The 23,838-nt window shown below is 40.1% G+C and overlaps 1 protein-coding gene across 1 annotated transcript in view; it reads right to left on the bottom strand.

The window, feature by feature from the left end:
• Positions 1 to 23,838, bottom strand: part of LOC139324411 (vomeronasal type-2 receptor 26-like) — a 42,493-nt gene that overhangs the window by 1,925 nt on the left and 16,730 nt on the right. The window contains exons 8-11 of the mRNA XM_070954125.1: positions 22,129 to 22,255; positions 17,311 to 17,570; positions 4,212 to 4,439; positions 2,924 to 3,050 (exon numbers count right to left, since the gene is read on the bottom strand). Of these exons, the coding sequence (XP_070810226.1) occupies positions 2,924 to 3,050; positions 4,212 to 4,439; positions 17,311 to 17,570; positions 22,129 to 22,255 (742 nt within the window). The remainder of the gene's footprint in view (positions 1 to 2,923; positions 3,051 to 4,211; positions 4,440 to 17,310; positions 17,571 to 22,128; positions 22,256 to 23,838) is intronic.

The raw sequence follows: 23,838 nt of genomic DNA, 5'->3' as shown, positions 1-23,838 counted from the left end.
CCTCACGGCCTCCAGACACTGGGACATCACTTCAAGGGCATCGTTGGGGTGGTCCGGGGTGGAGATGTACAGCTGAGTATCATCAGCGTACTGGTGGTACTTCACTCCGAAACCACGGATGATCTCGCCCAGCGGCTTTACATAAATGTTGAACAGAAGGGGCGAGAGGACCGACCGTTGTGGCACCCCTCATATGAGGGGCCTCGGGGTCGACCTCTGCCCCCCTGCCAACACAAACTGCAACCGGTCGGAGAGAAAGGAGGAGAACCACCATAGTGCAGTGCCCCCCACCCCTAATGTTGATATAAAAGACATTTATTCTACCAGTAAATGGCAACATTTCCATTCTGAAAATGGAAAACCAAACAGAAAAATATAGAAAGACCTGTTGAAACTCAAAATATGTCATAAAAATACTGGATGGATAAAATTATATGAAGATGAATTTAATAAAAATCCAATGGAAAACCTAATAATAACTGTAAAAATGCTTAAAATAGAGTGAAAAGGATTAAAAGTGAACATCTCCCACAAATTATTAATTGCATGGCTTATGGCTGAAATATTTGACTAGCCAACATCTGACTAGACTAGATTAGACTAGACCAGAACAGACCAGAACAGAACAGAACAGAACAGAACAGAACAGAATAGAATTCTTTATTGACCAAGTGTGATTGGACACACAAGGAATTTGTCTTGGTGCATACGCTCTCGGAGTACATAAAAGAAAAGATACATTCATCAAGAATCATAAGATACAACACTTAATGATAGTCATAGGGAAACAGTCAATATAAATCTTAAGGATACCAGCAACAAGGTTACAGTCATACAGTCATAAGTGGGAGGAGATGGTTGATAGGAATGATGAGAGATTAATAGTAATGCAGACTTAGTAACTAATTTGACAGTGTTGAAGGAATTAGCTTACATCTTGTTATAGTTGAATGGCTTAATGAAGTATTATATGAAGGGGATATCAACAACTGGTTAATAACTGGCAAAAGGTATTATTTAGATTATTTAGGAGAAAATAACATTGTTCTAATAGAACAGAAAGGAAAGGAAAGGAAAGAAAAGGAAAAGCATAGGTACAAAATAACAACTTCTGATTGATGAAATTGTACTAGAGAATTGCAAAAGCCAAAGCCAACAATTTACACATGGTCTGGATTGATTTTAAAAAAGTGCTTGATGATCAAATATTTGGAAACAATTATTTCTTATCATAGTTGGATAAAATATTTAGAAATCACTGCTATCAGTAAAAAAATTAGAATTTTATAGAAAAAATAATGAAGACAATGGAAGATAGAATTGGTGGTTGGAAATGAAAAATATGGGCTTGTCAATATTAGGGGAGGCATCTTCCAGTGTAATGATCACCCTTATTATCATCCTTATTTCTCCTTGTCAAGATCCCAATTTCAGTGATTTTGAAGCAAATGAATCTTGGCTATAGTACCGTAAACAATGCTAATGAAATCTGATATTATATGGATAGATTATCTGAATCTTTATGAAAACTCAGAAACTGAAATTCAGTCATTGACAAACACTATAAGAACTTTCAGCACAGATGGACCCTGTCAGAGTCTTAAAGAGGCTACACCAATGCTGATTCATTCTCATTGCATCAGCCTTACATTTCATCAGTTTTACAGTTGCATTAGCCTTACATTGGCTGGTCAGCTTTAAATCATCAGTACCCTGACAAAAGTCATCAATACTGGGGCTATATACAGTATGTGATATGATACCACTACTGGAATTTTTAACTCGGAAAAGCTGAACTGGAGAGTTTGAATTGAAAATAAGAAAACTGATGACTATTCACTATGTAGTACATCCCTATAGTGAAGTTGATAGATTACACTTGCCTCATAGAAATAGAGGCAGATTTTTACTTCAGGTCAAATAAACTTTTGAAGAAGAAAAGCTTGCATGGGCTGATTATGTAAAAGACAGCCAAGAAATGTACACATTGGAACTTACTAAACTACAGGAAACAAAAATGAAGATCGAAAAAATTTAATAAAAACATCACCGGAATACTGGCAAGGAAGAGCATTGTACGGTGAATTTCTGCAAAAGATCAAGAGGGCAGAGTGGATAAATATAAAACCTGACAAATGCTTACAATTGGAACATTTAAAAAAAGAAACTGAAGGCTGGATTTTGCCTGTGCAAGAGCAATCTATTTGAATTAATGCAATCAAGCCCAAGTATTTTTTTTTTAAATCAAATGATTCAAAGTGCAAATTGTGCAAAGAAGCAGGAGAAACATTAGATTGTATACTCAGCTTGTGCAAGAAGATCATAAAAACTAAGTTATACATGCTTAGGAAATTGAGTTTGGTATCTTTAGAAAGAGTGCAGAGACTCTATAAAGAGTGCCGAGAAAAGCAACAAAGATGATTAGGGGACTGGAGGCTAAAACATATCAAGAACAGTTGCTGGAATTGGGTATGTCTAGTTTGATGAAAAGAAACACTAGGGGCTGCCACAAAGACGAGGGAGTCAAGCTATTCTCCAAAGCACCTGAGGGCAGAACAAGAAGCAATGGGTGGAAACTAAGGAGAGAAGCAACTTACAACTAAGGAGAAATTTCCTGACAGTTAGAACAATTAATCAGAGGAACAACTTGCCTCCAGAAGTTGTAGATGCTCCAATACTGGAAGTTTATAAGAAGAGATTGGAACCAATTGTTTGAAATGGTATAGGGTTTCCTGCCTAAGCAGGGGATTGGACTAGAAGACCTCCAAGGTCCCTTCCAACTCTGTTATTCTATTCTGTCCTGTCCTGTCCTGTCCTGTCCTGTCCTGTCCTATCCTATCCTATCCTATCCTATCCTATCCTATCCTATCCTATCCTATTTAAATGAAGGAACACATCTAGTCTCTATCACAACGTCTCTTACCTGTCTGATTTGTGATCTCTCCTTGAGGACATGGAACACAGTTATAGCAGCAAAATGGTTTTCCTTCTATTTTGGCTTTTCTGTAACCTGGAGGGCACTTATCATTACACATGGAGAGAGGTGTTACCTGCCCATGAAGGAAATAAAAATAGGTTCAGATATTGGGGGGAAAAATATTCAGATGGAAAAAATATCCACATTTCAACATTATGAGATTGCGATGCAAAAGATCATCTTCCCATCACCATAAATAATTCCAGGCCCATGATGGATAGAAATCTTTTGATCAGGCCTGACCACATTCTTTATGGTAGGTAAAAATACTCAATAGAAAATAATGAAATTTTGTAACTTTATGTCAACTTCCTTAGAATATTGGGCAAAGTAATAAATCAATACAGACATGATGTGGAGTCTACCTGATTAAACCAACTGGGCCAGATAAGGTCATATTTGCATAGAATCCAGGAGTATTTATGGTGATAATCCCTGTCTCCTAATGGCACACACCTCTGGCAATCACTTTTACTTTTGTTTTAATTGTTTGCTCCACTTACTTGATAAAAAAAGAACAGAGCCACAGCTGAGAATATCCCCATAAAGTGTACAGTTTGTGTCCCTCTACAAAAATTATCAACCAATCTACCTATTGTTGCCCCCATATATTACATGGATATTGAACCTATCCCTAGAACAGGGGTCAGCAACCTGCGGCTCTGGAGCCACATGTGGCTCTTTCACCCCTCTTCTGCGGCTCCGTCACTCAAAATATGCATCACAACCGCCAATGTGCGACACCGGCAGGCATGCGATTTATTGAGCTTTTCAACTCCTGGCAGGCCAACCATGAATAAATCCAAGAAAAGAAAAGTTTCAGAAGAAAACAAAATGTTTAATTCAACTACATATGCTAGTTTTGTGGCCGCTCAAGAAATAGTCAGGCATGGGAAGGGTTTTGTGGCTCCCGGTGTTTTCTTTTCTGTGGGAAACGGGTCCAAATGGCTCTTTTGAGTGTTTAAGGTTGCAGATCCCTGCCCTAGAAGGATTCAGATTCCCCAACAAATCCCATGATTGAACCAAATAGATATTTTACCAGAATAGCCATTTAAGGATATGCAAATCAGACACATATTCTCATGTGTCTGATGTGCTTAGTTGTTGGACAATTTTTCTTTGCTATGACCAAAATAATTGAGAAAAAAAGAATGCAATTCTGGTAGATTTCCATGAACCTTCTTGGAAGATTGGTCAAAGTGATCAATCAATGTGGACATGATATGGATTTTACCTGATTAAACCAGGTGGGCCAGATGATTTCATCCTCTCTAATGGTCAGCAGGTGATGTGAGAGTGGGTCTGGATCTATGGTTCCCACCTTAACTCTACGGAAGGATTGGTTTGGGAAAGTGACCCAGTTAATGATATCAAATCTTCCTACAAATTCTCCATTTTCATCAAAGGAAATCTTGTCTCCGGCACTGTTATTGAACGAAACTCCTCTCAGGAAATGATGAAGCTAGGCAGCAAGGAGGAAAAAGTTGGAAAGGAGATAAAAGCATGGGATGAAGTTTGATTGAAGATGCTTTGCAAAATGTCATCAATCTGATGAATGCCATCAAATAAGAAAACAGATACTCAGCACAATTATAGTTCTATAAAAGTAAAGGTAAAGGTTCCCCTCACATATATGTGATAGTCGTTCCCAGTTCTAAGGGGCGGTGCTCATCTCCATTTCAAAACCGAAGAGCCAGTACTGTCTGAAGACATCTCCGTGGTCATGTGGCCGGCATGACTAAATGCCAAAGGTGCACAGAATGCTGTTACCTTCGTACCAAAGGTGGTCCCTATTTTTCTACTTCCTTTTTTTACGTGCTTTCAAACTGCTAGGTTGGCAGACGCTGGGACAAGTAACGGGAGCTCACCCCATTATGTGGCACTAGGGATTCAAACAACTGAACTACCAACCTTTCAATCGACAAGCTCAGCATCTTAGACACTGAGCCATCGCGTCCCATAATACTAGAGTACTAGAGTATTAAAGTATAGTACTATATAGTAGTATAACAATAGCAGATTGCATCATTGTCTGGAACCTTAAAGCTTCTTATCCTAAATGATTAATAAGGTTTTGTAGGCTTAATCTTTGAGCAGATTTCCCACAGATTATGAAATCTTTATTCCTTATGGGAAAAAATATGCCAATCTTCTACAAATATAATGTCTGACTTAATATACGGAAAGCCTCCAAACCTTAGAAGACCTTAAAGCAAATGCTTCTTGGTGGAAATTATGTCAAAACCATAAGCAAAAAGAGATCTGCAGTGAATGTTATCAATTCTGCAATCAAGTCTGCAATCAAGTCTGCAGAGCTATCCAGAGCCTGGATAGCTCTGCAGACTAAAAGCACTGTAATTTAACACCAGCTGTCTGCAATTAAAGTAAGTTCGAATCTTGCCAGGCTCAAGGTTAACTCAGCCTTCCATCCTTTCTAAGGTAGGTAAATTGAGGACCCAGTTTGTGGGGGCAATAAGCTGACTTTGTATAAATATACAAAAGTATGAAGGCTATTGCTTAACGCACTGTAAGCCGCCCTGAGTCTCCGGAGAAGGGCGGAATATAAATAAAATTAAAAAAAAAAAATTCTTACAAGGATGATGGAGACAATCCAATAGGAAGAACAGGTTCTAATGATCAAATAAAGGGAAATAATTCACGTCCAGTTTGGAATAGACTTTTGTGGAAATGGCATCACATTGGATGAGCCAGAACCTAGGGCCATTGAAGAAATAAAAACAAAATTGCTAACCGAAAACATCAAAGGGAAAACAAGAAACAATGGGTGAAAATTAAACCAAGGAGAAAACTAATTGAGAACTAAGGAGAGTTTTCCTAATGGTGAGAACAATTAACCAGTGGAATGGTTTGCCTTTAGATGTTGTGGGTGCTCCATCAATGGCGGCTTTTAAACAGAGACTGGACAGCCACTTGTCCAGAATGATATAGTGCAGGGGTATCAAACTCAATTTCATTGAGGGCCGCATCTGGGTTGTGTGACCTCGGGGGTGGGGTATGTGTGTGGCCAGGGTGGGCATGGCCAGCTCAACATCACTCGTGTCAGGAGTGCCTGTGGTGGCCCGATCACTCTGCCAGTAAAAATGGGTTCCTGAGCTCTGTTTTCACTTGCAATGGCCTCTTGCAACCCTCTGCCAGTGAAAACGGAGTTTGGGAGGGCTGAACGTGGTCCTCCCAAGCTCTGTTTTCGCTGGCAGAGGCACCGCGGGCTGGTCCTTTGCTGTTTCCAGGGTGGCCCCACAGGCCAGATCTAAGCACTCTGCAGGCCAGATCAAGCCTCCGGGCCTTGAGTTTGATGCCCCTGGTATAGTGTCTCTTTTCTTTCTTTCTTTCTTTCTTTCTTTCTTTCTTTCTTTCTTTCTTTCTTTCTTTCTTTCTTTCTTTCTTTTATTAGATTTATATACCGCCCTACTCCCGAAGGACTCAGGGCGGTGAACAGGCACAAAATAAAATACATAAATACAAAATTTAAGAACATAATTAAAACCAGATTAAATAATTTAGCCTGAGACAATTAAAAATCCCAATAATTTAAAACAAATTAAAATTTTGATTTAAAAGAATTTTAAAACAGGGGAGAAGATTAGGCCAGGCCGGCTTGCTGGAATAGGAGAGTCTTAAGACTCTCTCCTGCTTGAGGGTGTGAACTAGAAGACTTCAAAGATCCCTTCCAACTCTGTTATTCTATGTATGTTCAATACAGTATAGAGCAGCTCATCCCAATCTTTTTCTCTGTCGATACGTTTGGATCACACATCTTCATATAAACACCCAACTTGAAGATAACATTGGTTCTTCTTCATGCAAATAAGATCTCTGATCCCAATCATCTCACAACGATCAGTGAAATAAAATAAACTGACAATGTTACTGTGGCATCAACAGATATGGTGAAATATCCTGCACTAATCTGATCAGGAGATTTACCTTCCATGACAGTTCTTTAAGAATTTTCAATGTCATCCTCGATCTTTGCTTGTCTATGGATGAATACAGGGCATTCAAAGCATGTGCCACAGCATAGACAGCATTGTAGACACAGTAACTGTGGGCAGTCATCCTTGTTTCAAAAATGGTTATAGGGAGAATCTCCAGCCTCTCCTCTCCAGTGCAGATATTCTGTTCCACTGACTCAGTGGGAAAGCTTGGAATCAGACAATTAAAAAGCTGTTGCCATACCTCTTTTAAGAAACCATCTGTTTTATGCAAAAGAGGGTTTCTCATCTGAACAAATTTCTGAATTCCTGACACTTCCTTAGATTGGATTGCCAGGGATATAGTGCCATGCAGGAAATCTATGTCCCAGTTTTTTTGAATCATGATTGATGTAAAATCCACCTCTGCTGTCATGATCCAGACTTTTCCTTTTTTTCCTGCTGTGTCATAATATTCTGACATTTCAAGTAAACCCCATAAGGTTGCTATGCTGTGAAATTCTCCATGAAATATTACTACATTAGCTCTGCTACTCAAGGCACAGTTTAAGTTAGCACGGAATGCTTCCAGAAGCACAGAGAACTCATCGATTATCCCACCAGCTATCTTTTCAATGAAATCAAAACAGATGCCATGCTGTGAAAAAAAAGGTAATACTTTCCGGAGCAATAATTCTGCCTGACTGCCGATGCCAATATAAAATATGCCCATCCATGTCCACTTGAAATGTAGTAAGAGCTTAAGAATCCCATAATATTGATAATTAACATTTGGGAACATCCAATAGAAGGAAATGGCTTGGTTTTGTGCATTCATCTCTGGAGCAGAAGAATAGGCAAGCTAAGAGAAGGCAGAGATAAATAAAGAAGGAAAAAACAGGATAGGAGAAGATTTTTTTCTTGGACAGAAATTGATTTACATTTTTTGCTTGTTTGCTATTGCAGCAAACCCTTAGTCTGCTGAGATTTCTAGAACTACAGTATACTGCCTATTTTTAAATGAAAATCATGTGGTCCGATACTAATGGAATTTCTGCTTTAATGAACCTCCCAATAGTAAAAAATAATAAAATATTTCATTAAGGTAAAATATAGTTCTGTGGAAGTACAGAAGGTAACCTGGATTTCCAGATTTTGGTTTATTTCACATACTTCTCTTACTGTGTTCCATTTTTTGTTTACCCTTTTTATTGTATGTAATTCAGGGGTGAAATCTATTTACCTTCCTTACCGGTTCGGAAGCACACGTGCTGTGTACACACACACCTTCTGCGCATGCACAAAACCTTCTGTGCATGTGCAGAAAGTAAAAAAAAACATTACATCCTGGTTAAAACTAGGAAGTAAGGACACCCGGGCGGCAATCACTACCAGATCGCCAAACCACAGGGAAAAATCGCTACCGGATCAGGCGATCCAGTCCGATCCAGGAGCATTTCACTCCTGATGTAATTAGGATTCACATTAGTAGCCAAATTAACATTCTGGAACCCAAAATCTTGTGTTTCATACAGAGGAGGATTTCACATACTGTAGCAACTGGTTCACCCAACACCGGGAATGTGTGCTCGTGCCATCCGTACATGCATGAGACATCAAACAACACAGCAATTAGCTAGTCTGCACCGTCCACACATGCATGTGGTGTCAAAAACACAGCAATATAGGATGGGATTGCACCCGGGTGGGCGGGCGGGGCAGGCCCACCTGCAGGTCACCACTACTGGTTTGCCCGAACTGATCCGAACCGGCTGAATACCACCTCTGATTTCATATTCAACAAGCAAGGGACTTGTGATGGATATTTCTGCTATTTCATAAACAGGAACTACCTGTGCAATCTTGTATTGACTCAGAATGGTTGCTCCATCAAGAAAATCATTTGTGTTAGGTCCTCCAATGACTGCGACCAGATTGTTCTGGAAATCACATTTATAGTTTGGGATGAATCTGCCTGGTGTGGAGAGAATTTCCATTGTTGCTGCATATGTTGGTTTTGGATTAAAATTGTTGTTATAAATGTTGAAGCCCAGGGTGATATTGGTCAAGATCTGGGGATTTCCATTAATCTCTTTTACAGCAAATACCAGAGCCAGGATGTGTTGATAGGTCTGAGTTAGTAATCTGCAAGACAATTGAAAAATAATAAATACCTTCAATGCATATGTTTAAAGAGAGACCCAGTTGCAATTTTAATAATTCTGAACATGATCACTATCTGAGATCCTATAAAATACATGGGATAAAATGTTTGCAGATATTAACTACCATTAATTTGGATGGTAACAGCTAAATATTAGAAATATAAATTCACCGTTAATCCTACTTCTATAAAATTTGTCTTATACATTTTTCTCTGCAAATCCATGGTAGAACTAATGCTGGCCAGTTTGAAATCTGGATCATATTCAACCTTCTCCCAAAAAACAAAACAAAATAAAAAATGTAACGTGAGGGCAGTTTCTTTGAAAGTATCAGTATCTCCAAGAATGAGGTTCTATAGATGACAAACCCTTCTGGTCTTTCTAAGCTAAAATAAATATGATTTTTGGTTTAATGCACCCTGTTATTAACACAGCTGCCTGCAATTTCTGCAGGTTCGAATCTTACCAGGCTCAAGGTTGACTCAGCCTTCCATCCTTTCTAAGGTAGGTTAAATGAGGACCCAGTTTGTGGGGGCAATAAGCTGACTTTGTATAAATATACAAAAGTATGAAGGCTATTGCTTAACACATTGTAAGCCGCCCTGAGTCTCCGGAGAAGGGCGGCATATAAATCAAATAAAAAAAAAATAATTTTCAAAGATAGTCAGAAATGGTTACCTTGAGTTAAACAATTGCCAATTTGAAAATTCTTTTTAAATTCTTTTTGGTGTTATTAGATTATAAATGTATTGTTTTATTCAACTTCTACCCTCAAAACGATGCTATAGAGCACTGCACACCAGAACAACTAGACACAAGGACAGTTTTTCCCAAATGCCATCACTCTGCTTAACAACTAATTTCCACAACACTGTCAAATAATTTACTAAGACTATATTATTATTATTATTATTCTCTTCCTTACTAGCACCTATCTCTTCCCAGTTATTACTATAACCATGTTGCTTGTAACTTTCAATTTGTATTGTTTTTATTTGTTTCCTAGTACGATTTGAAAGCTTATTAGTAAACTTGACTATCACTAAATTGTATTTTTTTTTATTCTTGATGAATGTATTTTATTCGCCTTATGTACACTGAGAGCACATACACCTAAGACAAATTCCTTATATGTCCAATCACACTTGGCCAATAAAGAATTCTATTCTATTCTATTCTATTCTATTCTATTCTGTTCTGTTCTGTTCTGTTCTGTTCTGTTCTGTTCTGTTCTATTCTATTCTATTCTATTCTATTCTATTCTATTCTATTCTATATCAGGTCATTGACAGATATATTCATATTCATATTCATTCATCATCATCTATCTCTATCTATCTGTCTGTCTGTCTGTCTGTCTATCTATCTATCTATCTATCTATCTATCTATCTATCTATCTATCTATCTATCATCTATCTATCTATCTATCCATCCAGCCATCCAGCCATCAAAAAACCCATCTCCTTTTCCCTCCCCACAAAACAGTAAGCAAACTGTATTGTCATCACTTCTGATTTCATCAGGACAGAGATACAACAGATATATCTTTTCAGCATCCAACTTCTTACATGAATTCAACAAAATAGTCTTCAAAAGGATATCTTTGGAACGTGATCTTCTCTGAAATTACAAAACTGTGAGACATTAAACCACCAAGTATGGAGTCCCCCAGTTCATGGTACTTCTGAAGAAATGGACTGAGGTCACTCCTAGTGTCTTTTGAAAAAGAAACTTTGCAAATAGGAAACAGCCCTAATATCAACATTCCAATGATAAGGTATCCAAATCTTCCTGTAAAAAACCTACTTGCTTCCCCCATGACTGATGGAATATTGTGCAATTGAACAATCAGGATTCAGTTGGGAAGCCAAAGTTGCTGGCAACAAAATTTAGGCTATTCAGCTACAACTCCTCTGTATGCATTATTTCAAACACCAAAGACAATGTTTTATGGGCTTAAAGTTCCAGGCTAGTCATGCCCTGTTGTATTTTACAGGGAAATGGCAAATATAAAGGAGGAGTCAATCAAGATTATAAGAGTAATGCAGATGATTACCTCACCAGAGCTCTTCCTGATTCAAAACAGTGAGGAAATATATATTTTTTTCCTTGTGGTGTTGCACAGTTATTTTTCAGCTTATTCCCATGGTGCAATTATAGGGCATGTATTGTAATGGCTATTCAAAGAGATGCCAGGGGAAAATAATGTTCACAACAGATGAGCAACTTTGGAATAATGTTTTTTTATAAGATTTGCACTAAGTTGAAACATGCATGTTCATGAGAAATTAAAAATAAGCTTAGAAATCCAAAATGACTCCTTTCTTCAGCACTCTCAACTGGATAAATTTTACAGAAACTGCCACAAAATCCAGAAACTTATGTGAATGTATCATATAAATGATGCAATCTGTAATTAAAATAAAGAAATTGAGATATTTATTGAACTCTGTGTGGCTTTACAAATCCCATTTATTTAGAATTTCTAGTATTGATCTGTAGTAGAGTGGTTGGACACTAGATACTATGTGTGTATATGTATGTATGTATGTATATATGTGTGTATATACATGTATGTATGTATGTATGTATTTCTCTTTAGCCAGGTTCTTCCTACGTAAACCAAGATTTTATGCAGCCCTAGTTCAGTGAAATCACAATCCACTAGTTTCTAAGCATTTTTTCTTCTGGCAGACCTTTTGCTGCCCATTGAGGGACTAAGGAGACTAAGATAGATCTATTTTGGGCTTATAAGCCCTCATCAGTTAGCCACACCCTTATCCCATGTATCCTCCCTGTAAAGGTACAGTATTTGCTTTCTTTCCTTTTCGTAGTCTTTATGTGTATTTCTCTTTAGCCAGGTTCTTCCTATGTAAACCAAGATTTTTATGCAGCCCTAGTTCAGTGAAATCACAATCCACTAGTTTCTAGGCTTTTTTTCTGGCAGCTAGCAAACCCTTTGCTGCCCATTGGGAGACTAAGGAGAAAGAAAACAAATACTGTACCTTTACAGGTACAGTACCTTTACAGGGAGGATACATGGGATGAGGGCTTTTAAACCCGAAATAGATCTATCTTAGTCTCCCAATGGGCAGCAGAGGGTTTGCTGGCTGCCAGAAAAAAAGCCTAGAAACTAGTGGATTGTGATTTCACTGAACTAGGGCTGCATAAAAATCTTGGTTTATGTAGGAAGAACCTGGCTAAAGAGAAATACACACACACACACACACACACGTGTGTGTGTGTGTGTGTGTGTGTGTGTGTGTGTGTGTGTTCTTCTAGCCAGGTTTTCCCTACGTAGTCAAGGTTTTTTTGTAGCTCCAGCTCAGTAGAATCACATCTACTCGGTTCTGGGCTTTTTTCCTTTCTAACACCTAGCAAGCTCTAACTGCTAGGTGGGAGACCTAAATAGATCAATTTCTAGCTCGTTAGCTGTCATCAGTAGGCCACACCCATATCCTCCCTGTAAAGGTACAGTATCATTTTTCTTACTTCTTCTTCGTAGGGTTTATGTGTGTTTTTCTTCTAGCCAGGTTTTCCCTACGTAGCCAAGGTTTTTTTGTAGCTCCAGCTCAGTAGAATCACATCTACTCGGTTCTGGGCTTTTTTCCTTTCTAACACCTAGCAAGCTCTAACTGCTAGGTGGGAGACCTAAATAGATCCATTTCTGGCTAGAAGAAAAACACACATAAACCCTATGAAGAAGTAAGAAAATTGACACACACACACACACACACACACACACACACACACATATACATATACATATACATATATTTGTATCTTCAATAAACTAATCCAAAGAAGGGGATAGAAAAAAGAGAAAGAGAAAAAAGTGAAAAGAAAAGATCAGGGTCAAAGAGACAATAAATAGTTAATAATCAATTACTATTAATTACTTATAAATATAAAAATTACTCTATAAATAAATAAATATATCAATATGTAAATTATATATAAGTATAATAATATACTTCACTTTTGCCAGCCCGCACTTCTACTTCCGTTAGAGCAGCAATTATGGGGATAAACACAGAACCTCTTATTCAGTTCGTCTCTCTTTCCCAGCTTCTGGAACACTCACTTTTCTTCTGATCGTCTCCTTTTCTGCTCCCCCTGGTGTTCTTCTGCTGATCTAAGGTTTGCCCTCTTCACATTTGCTCTCCTCGTCGTTTGCTGCCTGTTCACTTTTGGAGCCTTTCTTTCCTATCCGCTGCTCCTCCGGACTGCTTTTCTCAAATAATCCAAAAACGTAAAACTTTTACTTTTCTGCTCTCACCGCCGAGTTCTCTACCTTTTTCACTTTCTGCTTCCTGATGTTCTCAATCAGGATGTCAAGTCCTAGGGTCAGCCATGCCGGCCGTCTTCTTCTGCATATGGAATGAGGGTCCTTCTTGGTGTGGTGGGAGACCCCACCTCTCCACACCTCCTCCGAAGCTTCCCCTCTTTCTTATCAATCCCACCAGGACCGATCCTCCCCTTAGGAGCCACCAAAACGCCCGAAAATTGGCACTGGGAACAGAGCGATTCCCCCCGTGTCGCCTCAACCTATGTCAGTGCCGGAAGTCCTGCTATTATTCATATTTCTATGTCGCCCACTCTCTGAGGACTCTGGGCAGCTTACAACAATCGACAGTATACTAAATAGCATATTGCCCCCAACAATCTGCGTCCTCATATTACCCACCTTGGAAGGATGGAAGGCTGAGTCAACCTTGAGCCAGTGAGATTTGATCTGCTGATCTGCAGTCAGCTGAAGTAGCTGCAGTACAGCACTCTAACCACTGTGCCACCTCGGCTCTTATATGGCTCTTCAGCCATAGCTTCCTTCCAAGCTACTCGATCCTTTGCAGGATACAATTTAATATAATTGTAGTTAGAAGGTTCTATATTTACCTGACAAACCGCACTAGCTTGACACATGTCAGGTGGATGTTTAACCCAAGTAGATCTTCTAGGTAATACAGGACTCATAACCGGTGCTTCAACTAATTCCTCCTCTAAAACCTCTTCTTCCTTTACAGTAGGTTCTACATCAGCTATTTCTTCTTCAGGAGTATTATTGAACATTTGATTATCAATAATAATACTATCCTCACTTTTGTAACCAGCTTGCTCAAGCTTATCCCAACCAATATGCTCCAGGAATTTAGCACTAGCATTACAATAAATGCTAGTGGTACCTGGTGATCAAAATCTAAATGATCTATGGTTAGATTCATATCCAACAAAAAACATTTTCCTTGCTCTTTGTTGTTCCTTTTGCCTTAATTGCGATGGTATATGAATCCAAGCAGGAGCACCAAACATATGCAGATAGCTTAATTCAGGTTTTCTACCATGCCAGAGTGTAAGTGGTAATTCACTAATTGATGAATTAACTACATTATTCAAAACATGGTTAGCACACATTATTGCTTACAAAGTGTTTCCGGCAAACCAGAATCAGTTAACATTGATCTAGCCATAGCTTGCAGTGTTTGTCCTCAGAATGGGCAGAATGTTTATGTTCAATACCTGCCTACTGCAACATATTCTCTAATCTTATATTGGTAAATTTAGTACCATTATCTGTTACCAAGCAAACCACCTTATGTTTCTGTTTTCTCTCAACAAATTTCAGCCAGTTTGACTATCGCTGAAATATTTCTGATTTGGTTTTCATCAAGTAACAGAAACCATAATGAGAGAAATGATCAATAATGCTCAATATATAGCAGGCCCCACCTAAACTTGGTTGTTTAGGTCCAATTATATCAGCAAACACTACTTCTAATGCCAGGAGCCCAGCACTAGAGGCCAAGATGGCAAAGATCTCCACAGCTGTTGTGTATTTTCCCTTGGTGCTTATGTAGGCAGGCACAAAGAACAACCAGACACCGCAAAACACCAGCATGCTGAAATTAATCAACTTGGTTTCATGGAATGTGTCTGGTAACTTCCTAGCTAAGAAAGCTGCAATAAAACTGACTATAGCCAGGAAACCCATAAACCCTAAAACAGAATAAAACATTGCAACAGATCCTTCATTACATTCTATAATTATTTCACTACTTATGGACCACATATTAACATCTGGGAAGGGGGGAGAAGTTCCAAGCCATACAGTACAAAAGGTACTTTGAACAAGAGAACAGGAAAGAACAATGAAAAGGGCCAGTCTATTCCCAACCCATGTCCTCATCCTTGATTCTGGTTTGGTGGCCATGAAAGCAAGAACCACAATGATGGTTTTGGCCAACATGCAAGAAACAGCCACTGAGAAGATGATTCCAAAAGCGGTTTGTCAAAGGAGACATGTCATCTTCATGGGTTGTTCAATGAAAAGCAGAGAACAAAGAAAGGAGAGGAGGAGGGAAATGAGGAGGGTATAGGAGAGGCTGCGGTTGTTGGCTTTGATGATGGGAGTGTTGTGGTACTTCAAGAAGATTCCTAGCATCAGTGTTGTGAGAAAAAAAAAAGCACAAGAGCTGATGTGGCTAAGCTGGTTCCCAATAGTTCTTTGAAGGATAGGTAAGTTACATGCTTTGGCACACATAAATCCTGGTCGTTGTTTGGATACTGATCATCAGGGCACTGGAAGCAATCATCCATATCTGGAAAACCAAATGTTTATATTTAAGTCAAAATATAGCAGAAAGCTTAACATTCTTTTTGTAAATGATGGTACATTATTTATATAGTGTAGAGGGAGATACAGAAACCCCTGCTGAAGTGAGACACTCCAGAAGTCATAACAGGAGAATTTCACCTAGAACAGTGATGGCGAACCTATGGCATATGTGCCAGAGGTGGCATGTAGCACCCTCTCTGTGGGCACGCGAGCTGTCATCCCAGTTCAGCTCCACCATGCATGCGTATGTGCCTCCCGCCGGCCAGCTGGTCTTTGAGTATGTGCCATGCATGCATGCGGGATGTGCAGGGGGTGAGGCAAGTGTAGGGGGAAGTGTGCACATGTGCAGGGGCGGGATGCATGTGGGGAGGCATGCATGCATGAGGTGGGCATATGCGGAGGGCATGCACATGCATGGGGTGGCAGGGGCATGCAGGAGGCACATGCACATGTGCAGGGGGTGGGGCACATGTATGGGGGGAGTGTGTGCATTACATTTGGGGGGCTGGACACATGCCTTCACACACGTGCTCATGTGCTTTAGGCACTCAGTCCAGAAAAGGTTAGCCATCACTGACCTAGAAGAATATTCCACCTAACTTTACCAAAACATGACAAATAAAATACCCAGCTCATGAACCTAATGATGATACATGTTAACTCTTTAAAGAAGAGTCACCCCCTGAACCAAAGAAGAATTCCAGCTCTCTAATATTATCAATAAACAGCTGGGTCTGTTTTATTATTGTAATGATGTGGCCATGCTTTTCTGAATTTTAGCTGGGCTTCAGAAAGCGTCTATAGCAATTAAAGTATGAAGTGGGCAAGAGATGATGGATGGATGATTCATCTTTTTTGTTGCTTCTCTGAATTGCTTTTCCCTCTCCCTCTCTCTCCCTCTCTATTCTTTTTTCCTCTATTTTTTTAGGCAGGTGACATGATTAGAAATTAGACAGGAAAGAAAGAAAAAGCTTCTTAATAAAGGGTGACATGATTAAAAGCTAGAATAAATGATAGAAATAAAGGGAATATTAATGTATACATTTTTATTTGATAAAATGTAAGTAATAATGAGAAATAGATGGAATAATTGAATAATGATAGACTATAACCTAATATAGATGTGTATTGTTATTATAAATACATAAATTGATTTAATGTAATAATAATGTTTAATCTGATCAGTTTCATTTGTTTTGGAATGTATGGTGCCCAGCTGCCACACTGTTCACGCATTGATTTGACATTTGTATAAAAAATAAAAAACTTTTTTAAAAAAATGAAAGAAAGAGTCTATGGCTTTTAGAGGAATTCTGTAGAGAAGAAAGGCTGAATCTCACATATTCCAAAATGAAATGATGCTTTTTCAAAGGGACCTGCATACCTCAAGCATCACTGCCAGACAAACAATGATCAAATTGAATGCATTTCTTCATTCCAGTAGCTTGGAGTAGTGTTCTAATTTCTGGAAACTGGAATGAACCAGTTAGACTACAGCTAAAATCCAAGATGGCTGCCACGACGTGCTAAGCCTCTGCTTAGGGGCTGGTGGCGTTTGGTGAGATAAGGAAATACCAGGGGTCTATTCTATGCTAACCCCACGTGGTTTGGAGGGAGATTACCGGTGGTCCAGATGGTCTTTGTGTGCTCTTCGTGAGCCCACATGCAGAGCCCAGGTGGGTGGAGAGACTGACGGCCGCGGTGAAGGAGGCGATGAGGCAATGGGGGTGCTCGGCGTTCGGCTGTGGAGCTGCGGAGTTGTGAGCTGTGAGCTGTGGGATGTGGAGTTGCGGCCGGTGTTGCTCGAGTGGAGTGTGAGCTGCGAGTTGCGAGTTGCGAGCTGCGAGCTGCGAGCTGTGAGCTGTGAGCTGTGAGCTGTGAGCTGTGAGGAGATCGGGGCAGCAGAGTGGCAGAGCAGTGGAACGGCCGAGGTCCCAAGGAGCCAAGGAGTAGCTGGAGGTGAAGGAACAGCTGGAGCCTGTCTGGTGACATCGGGGATGCTGGCCCTCCCATGGGGCTTGGGAGAGGCTGCCTGGAGAGCCTGGGGGGCCTTAGACCAGTCAGCATGAGGGTTGGAGGGACAGACACTGTGCTGCGGAGTAGAGGAGGAGCTGGAGTGGCGAAGCTGGGGAGAAGGAGGGTGGCAGCTTTGCTTAGCTCCAGTGGTGCCGAGGATGCTGGCGCTCTCCCTGTGGCTGATGATATCAGACTGGGTTGCCAACCAATTTGCTCTTCCCCTCCCTGCTGGTGGTTGTTGACTCCCCTGGACCAGCTGTGGTAGACTGGCTGTTTTGCACCCAATGCCACCAGAGAGCGCGTGGAGGTCTACCAGGTGTTTAAGACCTGAACTTGCTTCCTTGCCTCCTATGAATGTGCGGGCTCCCACCCCACGTTGAATATCTGGGGTCTTTTCATCGGAAGATCAGCATGTGTGGATTTGAGACAATTTAGGACAACCAAGAGATCATGGTTTTTTCCTCCACCATGGTTTGGCCAAGCTCTGGGACATGGACTCCCACCATCATGAGAGGGTGGTGGAGGCAGCCATGCGGGGTGAGAGAACAGCAATTGGCTGAGAATCCCGCCCAGGGGATCACCCAACAGATTACGGGACCTCGCTGCGGTGAGAGAGCGGCGATGTTGGTTCATCTGTATCCCCCGGGTGTTGTGAGAGGGCACCCGGAAGGAGGCTCCCAATGGTTGGGGTAGCTTTGGCCTAGTAGATCTGTTCCCAGCTCACCATTGTCGCGCCGGTACCCATGGCAGATGATGGCTATTCAAACATACATGAGAGCGGACTTATGCGCTTTGAGGAATGCCCCCCATTCCTGGAAGTGGCCTATTGGCCTAGCTAAAAAGTACCTTAATGTCGGCTCCTGGGATCCTGAGAGGTGGCATGAGGGTGTTACTATTTTTAAAAGCTCTTTCTATTCTTTTTAAATTAGGCTTTTAGGGGGATTGGGGAGGGGTTGGGGTTATGATACCCAATGGGTGGCAGGGGGGGGCTTCCATGGGTTTTGAGCAGTCCAGGTCAGTGGAGGGTCATGATATGGTTGGTGCGGCTCTGGATGGGGAGGACCAGGCTTCAGCTCAACCCGGCCAAGATGGAGTGGCTGTGGATATCGGCATCGCGGTCCCAGGAGAATATTCCATCGTTGGCTATAGGGGGTAAGGTGTTACCCGCTCTAGAAAGGGCGTACAATTTAGGCGTCCTCCTGGACTCACGGTTGACTTTGGATGACCATGTTACGACTGTGACCAGGGGGCATTTGCTCAGATTCATCTGGTGTGCCAGTTTTGCCCCTACCTGGACCGTGATGACCTGCACACAGTCACTCATGTGCTCGTCACCTCCCGGATCGACTACTGCAATGCTCTCTACATGGGGCTGCCCTTGAAGACCACCTGGAGGCTTCAGCTGGTGCAGAATGTGGCTGCGTGGGTAGTGATGGGAGTGTCCCGACACTCTCATGTTACACCCCTCCTGCGGGACCTGCATTGGCTGCCGGTTGCCCTCCGGGTGAGATTCAAGGTGCTGGTAATTACCTATAAAGCCCTACATGGCTTAGGCCTGGGGTACCTGGCAGACCATCTGCAGCCAGCTACAGCTCCCCATCGCCCAGTGGGCTCTCACAGGGAGGGCCTCCTTGGGGTCCAGTCAGCCAGACAGTGTCGGCTGGCAACTCCCAGGGAGCGGGCCTTCTCTGTGGGCGTGCCTACTCCGTGGAATCAGCTCCCCCTGGAGCTCCGGATGGCCCCTGACCTTCGCTCTTTCCGCCGTGACCTCAAAGCATGGCTATTTGGCCTGGCCAGATTGGACTGAAGGGGTTTTAAAGAGGATTGTATTGGTTTTTAGATTTGAATACTGAATTTTATGTGTTTTTATTGTTGTGAGCCGCCCTTTGGAAGAGAGGGCGGCATACAAGTTTAAATAAATAAATAAATAAACAAACAAACAAACAAATAAATAAATAAATAAATAAATAAATAAATAAATAAATAAATAGATCTATTTCTGATGGAGCATACTACTTCCACGTTCGCCTTTCAGCCCCAATCCAGTAGCCTTCACAGGCAGTCACTTCTGTAACAAACTATTTTGTGTTAAATTTAAATTTACTGACAAAGAAATAAAGGGAGACTAGAAATAGCGATACTGGTCTCCCATTATTTCTTTGTTGGTAAATTAAACACTAATGTGAGCATCAAAGAATTGGGAAGTAAACAAGGTGCTGATCAGAATAGTATGTTTATTTTTAGTAGTAGAAACAGGAATGATATTTGGTATTTGCTAGCAAAAAAAAGAATGAAAATTCATGGATTTTACCCAATGTCTCCCAGATTTTATATCTGTACACTTGAAATGTGCATGTATATATTGAATATATGTATAGAAAAGTACATCTTAAATTTGTATTGAAGATGTTAGGGAAAATATTAGCATGTTTCATGAAAAAAGTAACCATGAAGAATCCCATTTAATGGATTCTTTTTATCAGATGCTCTTTTCTATTGAGGTCAGGCCTCAACATGATGATATAGCATTTTGGGGAAAAGATACAAACCAGGAGCCCCCCACTGGAGGCCAAGATGGCAAAGATCTCCACAGCCACCATATATTTGCCTTTGGTACTCATGTACGCAGGTATGAAAGACAACCAGACACTACAAAAAATCATCATGCTGAAAGTGATGGATTTGGTTTCCTGGAAAGTGTCTGGTAATTTCCTGGCTAAGAAAGCTGCAATAAAACTGACAATAGCCAAAAGACCCATGAAGCTCAATATACAATAAAGCATCACAACAGAGCCTTCATTACATTCCAGAATTATTTCAGTGCTAAGAGAGTTCATGTCAACATTTGGGAAAGGGGGAGAGGTGGAAAGCCAGATTACACAAATAAGTGTTTGTACAAGAGAACAGGAAAAAACCACTGAAAGGGCTAGTCGATTTCCAACCCACATCCTCATCTTTGATCCTGGCTTAGTGGCCAAAAATGCAAGAACCACTGTGATTGTTTTGGCCAACATACAAGAAACTGCCACTGAGAAGATGATGCCAAAGGCAGTTTGTCGAAGAAGACAAGTCATACTTGTGGGTCGACCAATAAATAGCAGGGAAGAAAGGAAGGCGAGGAGAAGGAAGATGAGGAGGATGTAGGATAGGCTGCGGTTGTTGGCCTTGACAATGGGAGTGTTGTGATACTTCAAGAAGATTCCTAGAATGTAAATTGTAGTAAAGGAAAACAGAATAGCCACTGTGGCCAAACTGGTTCCCAAATTATCTTCATAAGATAGGTAACTGAAAGGTTTGGGAACACATGAATCATGGTCTTTATTTGGGTAATGATCATCTGGGCACTGAAAGCAATCATCCATGTCTGAAAAAGCAACAGTGTATATTAAATCAAGATATTTATAACATTTCTCTATATTTTCCCCCTTAAGGAAGTTAACTTGGCCAACTGCTAGCAGTTCAATCCTATCCATCTCAAGTTGACTCTGCCTTCCAACCTTCCAAAGTCAGTAAAATGGGGACTTAGATTTTTGGAGGCAATGTACTGACTCTGTAATCTGTTTAAAAGGGGCTGTAAATCACTATATAAGTCTAAGTGCTATTACTATTGGTATTATGCATTCTCCAGCTTGGCACATCTGGAGGAGAAGAATACTCATATGTGAATACTGTTTTATGATTTTAGTTTGGCATTCAGTGCAATCATTCCTCAGCATTTGGTGAACAAACTGGTCCTGTTAGTTTTTAATACTTCTTTATGTAATTGGATACTGGATATCCTTATTGATGGGCCCCAGTTTGTGTGAGTTGGAAGAAAGGTTTCCAACTCCATCTCCTTGAATACAGGTTCCCCAAGGGGCTATGTCTTGAGTCCGCTACTGATAACCCATGACTGCTGTGCCAAATCTGCTACAAATCATATTGTGAAGTATGGAGATGACATGGCAGTGGTGGGTCTTATCTGGGATGACAATGAAGATGCTTATAGAGAAGAGGTGAAGGCTCTGGTGGACTGGTGCAATAAAAGTAAGCTAGTTCTAAATGTCCATAAAATAAAGAAGAACATTGTAGGTTTTAGAAAAAGCTGGCATGGTCATACTCCACTCAGTATCAAGGGTGCAACTATAGGAGAGTTAAAAGCATTAAGTATCTGGTGGGGCAGATAACTAACAAACAGAATTGGTCTCTCCACATGTGATCCTCAGTGAACCATCTGAATTTCCTGCATCGGATGAGGAGAGCACATCTTTCTCCTTCTGTCCTGACCACGACTTAAGCGATACTAGGGATTTGAACTGCTGAACTGCCAACCTTTCGATCGACAAGCTGAGCATCTTAGCCACTGAGCCACCATGTCCCTTGATACTAAATATAGTATGTGTCTAAATGTTGAAATATATCCAATATTCTGATAAGGCTTTTACCTGTCTGGTTGGAGATCTTCCCTTCTGAACATGAAGTACAATCATAGCAGCAAAAGGCTTCTCCTTCTTTGGTGCTCTTTCTATAACCTGAATGGCATTTCTCATTACACAATGAAATGGGCTGTGTCTGTCCATGAAAGGAAGAAGCATTGGATTAAATATGATAAACTAAGAAAAGGCTCAGTTGTGCATTATAACAACTGAAAAAGATTTGTACTACTCAATGAGAGACACAAATAAGTTTCTAAGAGAACAGATCAATCAATTTGTGTTTTTTGTTGATATGCAAATAAAGGTCAATGGATTCAAAATGCAATCAGTGTTGCAGTCAGATTTGTTCACTTATTCGGTGATGACAGGTTTATTCGGGAAATATTGTCCAACTGACAAAAATAAAATAAATAAGAGAATATTTGGGAAATAAATTCTAATCTGCAGTTTTGTTTACTAAAAATAGTTGACTTTGTAACTTGAACATTGTGAGCCTGAAACCTTGGATAAGAAAAAAAGAGTAATATTTGGGGAAAATAATTGTAATTGACAAATACAGAAACTACAACAATTTTTTAAAAAAATAATTATTGAGTTTTGTAAACTAAGTAATGAAGCTCTTTGAACTTTAGAAAAGTGATATTCAAAGGGATTTTACCTGTCCAAACTGGGTTGGCCAGACAATGTCCTTTTCGGAAATAGTCAAAAGTTGGTCTAAGGGTCCTTTTGGATTCATCTTTCCAATTTTGACTCTAAGAAAAGACTGATTTGAGAATGTGATCCAGTTGATGATATCAAACCCTCCTACTAATTCTCCATTTTGGTCAAAAGAAATAGTTCTTCCATTGCTGTCATTAAATGAGACATACCTAAGAAAGTGATGCATCTAAATGAGAGTCAGAAAAGAACCATTTAATATATTCCTTCTTTTATTGCAATTTGTTTTAATACTATTCATATGCTATACATATTAACTCCTAAGTATGAGGAGGCAGGATTCTTAACTTTACTAATACGTTGACATCAGGATATGCCATGATTTCCCTGATGATACAACTGAAAGAAAAAACCAGGAAAAATATATTGAAAAAATAGGTCTTTCATTCTGAAAGACTAAAAGAAATTGAACATATTTATTTCATATGGTTTAATCTTTCAAAATGAATTTTCAAAGACCAGCAAATACTCACAGAACAATTAACCTGTTAACTAGTTACTAATTAATTCCACATCTGATTCTTGGAAAAATTAGGTTGGATGTTTGCCTACATTGCCTTTTGGGTGATGCATCAAAGGAAACAAACTAGCCCACAGAGTGGCAATTGAAATTCTGAGGATTATAAATAATAGAATGAAACAAGAGCTTTCTAAATTCTTACCCCAACACAAAGGATTTTTCAAGGTAGTATAGATAATATCATACCATTATCATAAGATTTAAGATCTTTTTAGAAAAGATCTACAGAGGTTTTTTAAAACAGTGAGAAACTATGATAAAGTGAGAAATATATTGCCAATTTTTGTACCAGAAGAAGTATCTCTCCACTTTTAGATAGTGTACAGGAATCTGACCATGTCTAGAAGGCACAGAAGAGGCTGTATTTCCTGACAATGCTCAGGAAGATAAATCTATCTCAGCATCTACTTCTGTCCTACTATCGCAGCACCATTGAGAGTATCCTGACATACAGCATTCTTGCATGGTATGGGAGCAGCTCT

This window comes from Pituophis catenifer, unplaced genomic scaffold (genome assembly GCF_029215685.1).
Source record: "Pituophis catenifer annectens isolate HBS135680 unplaced genomic scaffold, rPitCat1.0.hap2 SCAF_15, whole genome shotgun sequence".
Classification (NCBI taxonomy): Eukaryota; Metazoa; Chordata; class Lepidosauria; order Squamata; family Colubridae; genus Pituophis; species Pituophis catenifer.
This window is presented reverse-complemented; position numbering and strand designations above follow the sequence as displayed.